This window comes from Coregonus lavaretus (genome assembly GCF_964263955.1).
Source record: "Coregonus lavaretus genome assembly, chromosome: 8".
NCBI classification, from domain to species: Eukaryota; Metazoa; Chordata; class Actinopteri; order Salmoniformes; family Salmonidae; genus Coregonus; species Coregonus lavaretus.
In genome coordinates, this window is record NC_139995.1 from 33,048,503 (window position 1) to 33,061,727 (window position 13,225).

Consider the following 13,225-nt stretch of genomic DNA (forward strand, 5'->3'; position numbering starts at 1 on the left):
ACAGTAAGAATATAGATGTGACAAGTCAGATAGTGCTGGCCTACAAATAATACATTCATGAAATGCTCTCTTCTCTCTAAAAAAGAGGGAAGAACACAGTGCAGCCTGATTCTATTGTTTGTTCCATTTGTCTTGACTGGATTTTGAACTGTACACCCCACTGAGACCTTGCAGTTCTCGACTGAGCCATGGCTCGACATGGGTGCTTTAATTAAGCAATAATGCACGAGGGGGTGTGGTATAGCAGCCTATACCATAACCTATACCACACCCCTGGGTAGCCTAACGGTTAAGAATGATGGACCAGTAACCGAAAGTTTGCTGGTTTGAATCCCTGAGCCGACTAGGTGAAAAACATTTTTTTTTGTCATACCGGTGGTATACGTAAGGGATAATCGACGAGGGGCTATGCGGAGTGGAATGCAACTGACCTTCCACGGAGTTGCATTATTTTCCAGAGAACGCATAGAGCCCCGAGTTGATTATTCCTTTTATACCATGGCTATAATTTAACACATTTGCTGCTAGAAATGTGTTCATTTGCTGGTAGAAATGTGTTCAACATCCTCTGAAGTAGCTAGCAAGTTTACTAGACAGCTACAGTAGTTGCTGTGGTAACCAAACAAACAGACTTGCTAGTTTATCTAACCAAACCATCAGTCCTAGCTTGCCATTATGAAAATTAAATAATGCCAATAATGTTTTCAATTCAACTTTTGCTTTCATAAGCAGCTCAAACATAGAACATGTAAGAATAAACTACAGCCATTGAATTCTACTGTGCAAATATACTGTGCGTTATTTAAGCAATAAGGCCCGAGGGGGTGTGGTACAGTGGGGAAAAAAAGTATTTAGTCAGCCACCAATTGTGCAAGTTATCCCACTTAAAAAGATGAGAGAGGCCTGTAATTTTCATCATAAGTACACGTCAACTATGACAGACAAAATGAGAAAAAAAAATCACATTGTAGGATTTTTTATGAATTTATTTGCAAATTATGGTGGAAAATAAGTATTTGGTCAATAACAAAAGTTTCTCAATACTTTGTTATATACCCTTTGTTGGCAATGACACAGGTCAAACGTTTTCTGTAAGTCTTCACAAGGTTTTCACACACTGTTGCTGGTATTTTGGCCCATTCCTCCATGCAGATCTCCTCTAGAGCAGTGATGTTTTGGGGCTGTCGCTGGGCAACACGGACTTTCAACTCCCTCCAAAGATTTTCTATGGGGTTGAGATCTGGAGACTGGCTAGGCCACTCCAGGAACTTGAAATGCTTCTTACGAAGCCACTCCTTCGTTGCCCGGGCGGTGTGTTTGGGATCATTGTCATGCTGAAAGACCCAGCCACGTTTCATCTTCAATGCCCTTGCTGATGGAAGGAGGTTTTCACTCAAAATCTCACGATACATGGCCCCATTCATTCTTTCCTTTACACGGATCAGTCGTCCTGGTCCCTTTGCAGAAAAACAGCCCCAAAGCATGATGTTTCCACCCCCATGCTTCACAGTAGGTATGGTGTTCTTTGGATGCAACTCAGCATTCTTTGTCCTCCAAACACGACGAGTTGAGTTTTTACCAAAAAGTTATATTTTGGTTTCATCTGACCATATGACATTCTCCCAATCCTCTTCTGGATCATCGAAATGCACTCTAGCAAACTTCAGACGGGCCTGGACATGTACTGGCTTAAGCAGGGGGACACGTCTTGCACTGCAGGATTTGAGTCCCTGGCGGTGTAGTGTGTTACTGATGGTAGGCTTTGTTACTTTGGTCCCAGCTCTCTGCAGGTCATTCACTAGGTCCCCCCGTGTGGTTCTGAGATTTTTGCTCACTGTTCTTGTGATCATTTTGACCCCACGGGGTGAGATCTTGCGTGGAGCCCCAGATCGAGGGAGATTATCAGTGGTCTTGTATGTCTTCCATTTCCTAATAATTGCTCCCACAGTTGATTTCTTCAAACCAAGCTGCTTACCTATTGCAGATTCAGTCTTCCCAGCCTGGTGCAGGTCTACAATTTTGTTTCTGGTGTCCTTTGACAGCTCTTTGGTCTTGGCCATAGTGGAGTTTGGAGTGTGACTGTTTGAGGTTGTGGACAGGTGTCTTTTATACTGATAACAAGTTCAAACAGGTGCCATTAATACAGGTAACGAGTGGAGGACAGAGGAGCCTCTTAAAGAAGAAGTTACAGGTCTGTGAGAGCCAGAAATCTTGCTTGTTTGTAGGTGACCAAATACTTATTTTCCACCATAATTTGCAAATTATGCAAATTGATTTTTTTTCTCAATTTGTCTGTCATAGTTGACGTGTACCTATGATGAAAATTACAGGCCTCTCTCATCTTTTTAAGTGGGAGAACTTGCACAATTGGTGGCTGACTAAATACATTTTTTCCCCACTGTATATGGCCAGTATACCACGGCTAAGGGCTGTTCTGGACACAGCCCTTAGCCCTATTATATTGGCCATTTACCACAAACCCCCGAGGTGCCTTATTACTATTATAAACTGGTTACCAACGTAATTAGAGCAGTAAAAATACATGTTTTATAAAGGCCTTGAATGTTTATAAAGGGAAATAATGCACACTCTAGAATGCCCTTCAAGCCAATCAGAAACAAGTATTCAACAATGCCATGGTATAAGGTCTGTTATAAACTGGGTGGTTCGAGCCCTGAATGCTGATTGGCTGAAAGTTGTGGTATATCATACCACATACAGCGGTTCCTTTTTATAAACATTCCTTTTTACTAATCTAATTACATTGGAAACCAGTTTATAATAGCAATAAGGCACCTCGGGGGTTTGTGGTATATTGCCAATATACCACGGGTAAGGGCTGTATCCAGGCACTCCGCGTTAACCGTGGTATATTGGCCATATACCACACCCCCTCGGGCCTTATTGCTTAAATATACCACAGCTTTCAGCCAATCAGCATTCAGGGCTTGAACCACCCATAATTACATGAAAATGTTAGCGAACTACCTGTAAAAGCGTCAAACATGTCCTTATCAAAAAGCTTGTGAGACCTTGAGAATGTTCCAGAGGTGTGAGAAACCAGTTATTACCATACCAGACAGGCAACCTAGACAACCAGTACTGGTTCACAGTCCAGCAGAGGCCATGACTAACTGGTCTAGCTCTAACCAGACTCAGAGGCTACTAAACTGTGGTCCTCTGTAGCTCAGCTGGTAGAGCACGGTGCTTGTAACGCCAGGGTAGTGGGTTCGATCCCCGGGACCACCCATACACAAAAAATGTATGCACGCATGACTGTAAGTCGCTTTGGATAAAAGCGTCTGCTAAATGGCATATTATTATTATTATTATTATTATAAACCTCCAACAGAGAACACCTCACTGAGGGGAGATACTACAACAAAGACCTGTGTCTTTTTCCCTGGACAGATCAGGTCTAGAAAAGGCCTAAAGTTTTTCCTGGTCAGGTCAAAGGTCAGATCACATGGTCAGGAAAATGGCACTATCTATGAGGTATTCATTTATGACTGTCTGGATATCAGAAATCTTGGGCATCACTGGGTCTTTCTTTCATGGGCTGCTTGATTCACTTGTAGCCTATTCAGCTCTCTCCTCCATTAATTTGCTTGACAGCTACAAATCTACGCAGCATATTTCTTTAACATGTTATTCATTGTCACCTCTAGGCCTGCCAGTGAGTGCGCATAGCTCCATTCATATTACCAGCCAGAGGAAAAGCTACTTGAGGACAGTTGACTGACTGACAGGAGGCTGTGTTGTTCTGTTTTCAGCCCTGGCTGGTGCTCTCTACAGCATGTGTTGCTTTTCCCCCAATTCACATTCCTGCTGACACACACACGCACAGTAGTGTGTGAATGGAGGATGGCAGTGCGGGCTTGGTCTCACCTCCAGGAAGGCCTGCCAGGTGTAAACAGGGGTCTGGTGTTTGGGTTAGACCTCAGTCAACCCTGCTACTCCACTACTACTCCACAGGCCACATGGAACCGACAGAGGTATACAATGTGCTGACACACGGGTCAGCTGGTAATGCAGCCGCTCAAAAAACATCACTGCTCACATAGTCTCAGAGTAGCCTACCGTCATTCTGTATACTAAAGTTAGAGTATGGAAAGGATGGAGGCAAATTGCTTTCTTTCAGACTCATTTCAAAAGGCCTGGTTTGAAAGCTGGTTTGAATGCGGTTCTAACCAAAAAAGCAATGAGGCCTGGTGTTATTTGTGTATGATTACGATCTTAGAGAAAGACCAATCGACATGCCCATTACTGCTCAGCAAACTCACGATAAAAGCCAGAGCTCTTTTGTATCTTTGCCTCTGACCACATGGGCACTGGTGATAAGGAAAGGAGTAAACAGAGGGACAGACAGAGGGAAGGACGGACAGAGGGATGACTGACGTATTAACTGACCTTCTTGAAGAGGCGGATGACATCCTCGCTGATCTGGGCAAGGCGGACGATGACGTTGTTGGTGTAGATGTCATTGAGGGTGGCGTGGTCCCTGCTCTCCCTCCTGGTCTGGTTCAGTACCAGGTACCAGCAGTTCACACTGGACAGCAGGTGCTGGTCCTTCCTGAATACAACACAGAGAGGAAGTGACATTAGAGTGATTAGCAATGCAAGTGTTACTGTAACATACTGTACATACCTGTGGTATGTCTCTGCTTTTATCATTTCAATATTTCAAAGGTCTACTATCTGATTAGGGAGTCTATTCAACAGGCTCAACTGATAGGGGTATAAACAGACCAAAAGTGATGGTCAGAGCAAATCTCTGAACTCCCACAGCAGAACCCTTTGACACCACCCTCATAATTCATTTTCATTTTGTGCACCAGACAGACTGACAGGTTGATGACTTGCCATTAAGTTGAGCATAACCCATCCCCAGTAAATGTGAGTGAGTACATTACCCACGGTTGCACTGGGTAGTCAACACCCACGCATGCATTATGATTTTGTCTGTGACAGCTTTTGTTGGAGTAAGAAATTAGGGCTACTAAGGCTGATTCCAGTTCACACTAAACAATACAGCTGCTGCATGATCCCATTGTTGGCTGACTGCAGAGACTTAACAACACTGACATCAGACATCATAGCACTCTCTCTCTGCCTCGGTCTCTCCCGACTCTCTCTCTCTCTCTCACTCTCCATCTCTCTCTACCTCTCTACCACTGACCCTATCTCTCTTCCTCTCTCCATCCTTCCCTCCCTCATTCCCCCTCTCTATCCCCCCTCTCTCTCTCTATCCCTCTATAGTGATCGCACTAGGCCAGAACAGACGCCATTAGTTTCTCTTGCAGCGCTCTGGTCTGACACGGCATCGATTACTTAATTCCTTAACGCTGGTAACCATAATGAACCTGAGAGACATGCACACACACACACACACACACACACACACACACACACACACACACACCCCTGTCCCCACCCCTGTCTAAACCCTATCTCAACAGTAATCAATCAACAAACTCTGGGGAAGAGGACAAAGAGGAGAGAGGGGTCTGAGGCAGAGTGAGGGAGATAGCAGGATAGGGCTTCACTGAGCCGGGGTGAAAACTGCACATGCAATTACTGCAAATAAAAGGGATGAGCACTAACATCAAAGGCTCCCCTCTACAGAGCACTTCCGCAATGTTAATCACTTCTAATGAAGCTGATATCTGTCTGTTCCAGAGTGCTGCTACCATTATCCCCCACTTACCCCCACAGCAAAACACCACAATGTACACAGCTAACATGCTGTACAGCCATATGGTTCTACCACAGCCATACATACTGACACTCGATGACTCTGGTGAGATGCTATTGCAGGTAAACTCAGCTGTCCCAAGATTAATCTCACCATTTGCAAAGGGATTAACGGTCTCAGAGAGACTAGATAGAGGAAACATTAGGCCTGTGGGTGACTCTCTAACCACAATACAAACTCAATGTGGTGAAACATGTTCTCCTTGTCTTCTGGGATGGCCGATTTCCTGTTTCGGCACCTTATTCTGCCGGCACCTTATTCTCAACCAGTTCTGGTTGAGTCACCTATCTGGCTATGAGAGCTGCAGCTCCTCGCTGTGTAATTGGTGTTTGTGGATGAGAGGCCAGAGATGCTTAATCACATCCTTAAGCACGACCAGGCTCATACACACACACACACTCTCTCTCCCCACTCCCAGTCGCTCTCTCTCTCCCTCTCTCTCCCTAGCCATCCAAACAACAAGGCTCTATTCACAGGGCTCCCTGTCTGAAGTACTGTACTCCTCCTCTGCTCGGCTAGGCAGGAACGCTGAGCAGGCATCTCCAAGCCCCTGTAATCCCTGATAAAATATTCATCTGCCCGTAAAATCACTGTTTTCCCTGATTATTAAAATAAAGTCAGCTGTTTAGCGTGACAGCAGCTCAGGGCTAGTTGGGTGTTGCCTGGGAGAGTGAGAGAGGGAGAGGGAGTTCCAACGCTCTGTGACAAAGCAACTGTGTGTTCAAAGGCGCTGAGGTATTTGGGCATCTGGGTCCACAGCCTCAGCCTTATTATTATTCACTAGAACAAGTACAGAGTTTTGAGCTACATACATACAATACCTTAGCTGCCTATTCATTGTGACTTTCAATGCAGCATTGAAACTGCAGACGCTGCAAAAACCCACCCACACCACGAGACCATAATTATAAGCAGAGCCTCCGAAAAGAGACACATCTGAGAATCTGGCCAGGCCTGTCACCGTTTCTCTGGGTCCTGGGTTAAACCCTTTTCCTGAGGAAATAGACAAAAGCAAGAAAGCTCTCTTCTCCCCAGCTGCTATCTTCATTTCACAGGAAGTGGGAGCAGAAGGCAGGCAATTAGACCTGTGTGGCTGCAGCAGGACACATCTCTTCTCCGAGAGGGAGGGAGGGAGCTGAATATTTTCAACCAGTGATAGATGCAGCCCACTGTGGCCCTGGTTTTATAGTACTAGAGCACAGGGTTGCAAACCCACAGGTCACAGCTCTAGTATAAGTCATACAGGGCCTCCTCATTCTCAGACCTCACACTTTACACTATATCTCCTCCCTGTGTCTCCAGGTCGGCTGCAGCCAGCTCTCCTTCCTGTCTTTCTGGATGGTTGAGTGTCAGTCAGCAGCCTGACTGCAGGGTAATACAAAGCTTCAAAGGGTTCAGTCCCCCCAGTCATTATGGAGTCGGGTATCATTAACATGGAGAGGGTGGAGGATGAGCTCCCTGGCTCTCTAGAGGAGTGAGGGGTAAGGAGAGGGGAGAGGAGAGGAGAGGAGAGGAGAGGAGAGGAGAGGAGAGGAGAGGAGAGGAGAGGAGAGGAGAGGAGAGGAGAGGAGAGGAGAGGAGAGGAGAGGAGAGGAGAGGAGAGGAGAGGAGAGGAGAGGAGAGGAGAGGAGAGGAGAGGAGAGGAGAGGAGAGGAGGAGAGGGGAGAGAGGATAGGAGAGGGGTTAGGAGAGGGGTTAGGAGAGTGGAGGAGAGGAGAGGAGAAGAGAAGAGAAGAGAAGAGAAGAGAAGAGAAGAGAAGAGAAGAGAAGAGAAGAGAAGAGAAGAGAAGAGAAGAGAAGAGAAGAGGAGAGGGGAGAGGAGGAGAGGGGAGAGGGTATGAGAGAGAAGAGAAGAGAAGAGAAGAGAAGAGAAGAGAAGAGAAGAGAAGAGAAGAGAAGAGAAGAGAAGAGAAGAGAAGAGAAGAGAAGAGAAGAGAAGAGAGGAGAGGAGAGGAGAGGAGAGGAGAGGAGAGGAGAGAGGACAGAGGAGAGGGGAGAGGGGAGAGGGGAAAGGAGAGGGGAGGGGAGAGAGGAGAGGAGAGCCTCTCTACAGCATCTGGCTCATCTGTTAGGACAGGGATTACCTAACTTTTTCACTCGGGGCCCCCCTTCCAGCATTGGGGAACATACCGCAAAACCCCCCCCCCCCCCCCCTCTGTGTGTGTGTGTGTCTTTGGAATCTGAAAATGCCTTGCTAATCATTTAATTCTCCATAATGTAGTCTATACCCTTAACAAGTTTAAGTGATGTGTAGAAAAATGCTCACTCTTTATTCACGGAAGCATAGGACTTCCACAAGGAAGTGTGCATTATTAATCACACCAGGGCTGCTTCCCAAATGGCACCCTATTCCGTATATAGTGCACTACTTTTGACCAGGGCCAAGAGCTCTGGTCAAAAGTAGCGCACTATATAGGGAATAGGGTGCCATTTGGGACGCAACCCATAACTTAGAGCTCTTTAAAGAGCTTTTAATCCGCTCTGCACTGCTTATCTCAGCAGAACCTATTTTTTGGGGAAGGAAGGCAGTGCCAACATTTGATAGCAAGCAGCTGCAGACTAGGCCAGAGCAATGTGGTGGTGGTCCTGCTCTGACCCCACCACACCACCGAGGAAAGACTCAGTGATGGGCGCTGTACAGATGATGAGGGGCTGTACAGTCAGTGGGCTGGGTAGGACTGGTTTGCACACAGATCAGAGGACATATGGTTCTCATTTATGTCCGTAGGTTATAAATGGATTGGTTCAATGCTATCTGTATAGAGAGAATATGATGTACAGAACATACTGGAGTCTATCCTAAGGAATATTCATTCTAACCACTTGGGGGAATGCAGATTGGCAGCCCATGGTCTGCCTCTGACCCAAAGGCAAGTACGCCAACCTAGCAACCCTATGCATAACGCATAGCATTCTGCTGGGAGTCACTGGGAAATTGATGCCCTCTCATACTCATAAGCGTATGAATAATTTGTGAAGGAATTACTGGCACGTGACCATGAATACTGCGCATTAATTATCAGCCGTTCAGGCTAAAGCTTAATAAGGCTTCCTTGCTGATTGAGTTATCTGAAATCCTTTTATCAAATAACATCCATAAAGACATAGGATATTTTTACATTGCAGAAGGGGTCAGTATTTGGACCAATTAAGAAATTAGATATTAGATTAAATGTCAAAGGCAATCAATAGAACTTAGAGTTATGGGCTGTAGCCCATAGCATGTAGCTACATACTGCATTGCAGGATGGTTTGGTTTTTAATATGAAACAGTACAGTTCTTATTTATAATGAAAAACCATGTAAAGTCAGTCTTTCATGTTTTGCAGTAACTGGTACATGTTTTGTGTTTTGTAGCCAGACAGGGAGCTGGACAGATATTGCAGGCAGGAACATCAAATGGAACGGGGTTAAGACAAATAAGAGGAGGCCACCAGAGTGATTGTAGTTAAACAGAACGAGCATGGAGGAGACAGTCTGGCTCAGCGCGATACCAGGGCAATCATTAATGATGACCCCTTATACCCACACACACACACGCACGCACAGACACACATACACAGACACACAACACATGCACTAACACACACACGCACGCACAGACAGACACACATACACAGACACACAACACATGCACTAACACACGCAGGCACGCACAGACAGACACACATACACAGACACACAACACATGCACTAACACACGCAGGCAGGCACAAACACGGTCACACACACGGACACAAACACGGTCACACATGAACAAGATTGGACGTTAATGGAAGCTTTATCTTATCTCTCTCAGACAGGTTATGTTTCCTTTCAATATTACATGAGCTGCTTTCTAATGGCTTGATTTCTAATCCCTGTTTTGACTGACCATATTCAGCCATTTTAATTTAATAGGGTGTGATTAAAATCCCCATTTAATGATTAACCCTGAAATGTTTCCTCAATCAATGTCTTTTGTCTGTCTCATAGACATTGAAGACCATTCAATGAGCAATAGGAAGTGCCTGAAGTCCCACAGACACAATGGTTTAAAGTGATAGTTCACTCCACAATCAAACTTGATTTGATCTCTAAGTGGTCTAATGTCAAGATGAGTCCATGTCCCATGTCATCTGTTGTGTTGATCTAGCTATATGCAAAAAATGAAAAAGATAGGCACCATCTAAAGGGTAGAGACAAGCCCTCGCCCACTCTCTGACAGTGAGGCAACCATTTAATGGAATAGCAAATAGACTTCTGGTGGTTGGTGTTTTGGTGTGGGTTGGTTGGGTTGACTGGGACCAGACTGACAGATCTCAAGCAGAGACCCAGGTAGGCTGGAGCAGTACACTCTTAGAAAGAAAAGTGCTATCTAGAACCTAAAAGGGTTCTTCGGCTGTCCCCATAGAATAACCCTTTGAATAACCTTTTTTGTTTGCAGGTAGAACCCTTTCGAGTTCCATGTAGAACCCTTTCCACAGAGGGTTCTACATGGAACCCAAAAGAGTTCTACCTGGAACCAAAATGGGTTACAGCCGAAGAACCCTTTTGTAGGTCTGAGTTGAGCTGAGCTGCAGGGATCTCTTGCATACTTATGCCCTTGGCTTCTCCTTTCATGTGGTCCAATCGGAGGGGGAGTGTTGGGATGCTTCACCCTCATCTTAATTAGTCTAACGAGAGATACTAGAGCTGCCTGATATGTTAATGTAGATGAGCCAAGATGAGACCGAGCAGACAGAGAAGCTGTAAACTACAGTGGCGCTGGGCATTGTATCAGTGACTGCTGTCGTAAACTCAGCTCATAAAGCCGCGTTTGTACAGTGTGGGTTAAACCAACAGGACCGGGGAAGCGACCCAGCAGCTCAATGTGGACGTCTGCCCTGGCCAGGCCAACCAGAGTCTTTAACTGTGCAGTCTTCATTTCCCATAGTGTTGTGCAGTGCAGAGCAGAGGCAGCGGACTGCCATGCATGAGTTGCTAGGCACCGGAGGGGTCGTGCTGTTCATGGCCTATTCTTCCACAGAGAGCTGGGCTGCTGGGGCAACCTCACAACTCAGAAATATCCACAGAGAGACAGGGAGAGATAAAATGAGAGTTGGAGCTTGTTTGTGTTTAAACTAATGAGACAGTAAGAACAGGGTAAAAGACAAGTATCCATATTACATACGTGGGTGATAAATACTGTAACTGTATATACACTAGACGTTGTGCCCAGAGTTTACTTACGAAGTGAGGGTCTTTAACAAGGCCACTGTCAATGCTAATTGGTTGAACATTTTTATGGCTGTGTTTTGTCTTTGTTAATGGAGTCCAAAGGAAGCCATTTTAGTCATTTAGCAGACGCTCATATCCAGAGCGACTTACAGTTAGTGAATCCATCTTAAGATAACTAGGTGGGACATCTTAAGATAACTAGGTGGGACAACCACATATCACAGGCATAGAAAGTAAAAAAATTCCTCAATAAAGTAGCTATCAGTAGAGTCAGATGTGGCCCTCATAAAGAAGTGTGTGTAATCAAAGTGTCAACCCACAAATATCCAGTGTGTGTGTGTGTCTCGCCGGATATCTACACACAGCCAAAGACTCTGTGGCTACAGACTTGTAGATGGCTGCTTTACACTGCAGCACTATGAGTGAGTACAGTGGTTGAGGCAGTCTTGGCGAAGGCATTGAGGTGGCAGAGGGAGATGAGATGCAGAGTCTGGTAAGAACTGTGTGGCTGCTGCCTGCTCTTCAACAACTGTTTGGATTGGTCTACTAGAAGATCTACTGTACAGTCAGTGCAAATGTGTTGGTTAAGCCAAAGCGTCTGCAGCAGCACAGGCCTGTTAACTGTCTGCCTGGCCTTGGGGACCCTGGTGCAGGCTGCCTCCTCTAGAACAGCTGGCCTCAATTACTGAGTCAAATCCCCATCCAATTCCACAGGGCCTGAACTCACTGGACGATACAAAGCCCTCTGAAACACACCCTCTCTACTCTACTGCCTGCACTGACATGCAATGCTTCATAACTACTGTTATGATCACTGTTATCACATTAACCTAGTTAGCCTTTAGAATGTGTCAAAGTGTAGCTTGCTATTATATTCAAAAGTTGGGAGTACAGTTCATACTGTACAGACAGAGAATGAGGAGTACATTTTGCAGCATACGACCACACTGTAATCAAATGCTGCATTGTAAAGGCTGGGGCTGGCTAACAAGCTGCAAATCTATCACTGGCAGCCCACCATGGCAGAGAATAATCAAGTTATCCATTGATGTAATAGGAAACAAGGCCCATTCTCTTAGCATGCATGGCCGCGGCCATGCCTGGACCCTATAGGATAATACTGGTGAAGGCCTGGCTGGCTGTGAGTCCCTCCTCAGCCCAGAGCTACAGGAACAGGAGCTTTATATGGGGATATTCTGGAGTACTGATACATCAGCTTTGCCAATTAAAATTGAGGTTTCATCCAGAATGAGATTCCTTTTTTATCGCCTTTGGATGGTTTGAGATTTCTAAGGAGTAAAGAGGAAAAATCATTTTCGCTTGCATATTCTAAGAAGGATGTTTATATCCTAAGGCTATCGGTTTTAGAAAGATTACAGTGAGAAAGAGACAGCGTGGAGTAGTATCAGATCTGGCCAGAAAACTTGGCAAGAATGGATGTATATTGAACAAAAATATAAACGCAACATGTAAAGTGTTGGTCCCATGTTTCATGAGCTGAAATAAAAAATCCCAGAAATGTTCTATATGCACAAAAAGCTTAGAATTAAAAAGTTATGGTTGGATATTATTCATCCTAATCAGACAGGTTTTTTACATGGACGATACATTGGAGATAATTTAAGAGAAGTACTGGAAACAATAGAACACTATGAAAAATCTGGGAAACCCGGTCTGGTATTCATAGCTGACTTTGAAAAGGCTTTTGATAAAGTATGACTGGAATATTTCAATTTTGGAGAATCTCTTATACAATGGGTTAAAGTTATGCATAGTAACCCTAGGTGTAAAATAGTAAATAATGGCTACTATTCCGAAAGTGTTAAACTGTCAAGAGGAGTAAAACAAGGTTGTCCACTATCGTCATATCTATTTATTGTGGCCATCGAAATGTTAGCTATTAAAATCAGATCCAACAATAATATCAATGGGCTAGAAACAAAGGTGTCATTGTACGCTGATGATTCATGTTTTCTTTTAAATCCACAATTTGGATCCCTCCACAGCCTCATAGAGGATATAGATAATTGTTCTAACCTCTCTGGATTACAACCAAATTATGATAAATGTACTATATTATGTATTGGATCACAAAAAAATACAACTTTTACATGACCGTGTAGTTTACTAATAAAATGGTCTGACAGTGAAGTGGACATATCCCGAAAGAAAGAAATGGTCTCACTACAATAAATGTTAATAGAAAGTTAGCAAAAATAGTTAAGATCTTGCTACCATGGAAAGGAAAATACCTGTCTATTTGTGGAAAAA

General features: G+C 44.6%; 1 protein-coding gene across 2 annotated transcripts in view; it reads right to left on the minus strand.

Moving 5' to 3' along the window:
- The window catches only part of LOC311134335 (SLIT-ROBO Rho GTPase-activating protein 3-like), a gene marked incomplete at both ends in the record, with an annotated part of 138,652 nt that overhangs the window by 60,349 nt on the left and 65,078 nt on the right, over positions 1–13,225 (minus strand). For both annotated transcript variants that reach the window (XM_084167983.1, XM_084167982.1), the window contains one exon: positions 4,411–4,573. In XM_084167983.1, coding sequence (XP_084024109.1) covers positions 4,411–4,573 — 163 coding nt within the window. The remainder of the gene's footprint in view (positions 1–4,410; positions 4,574–13,225) is intronic.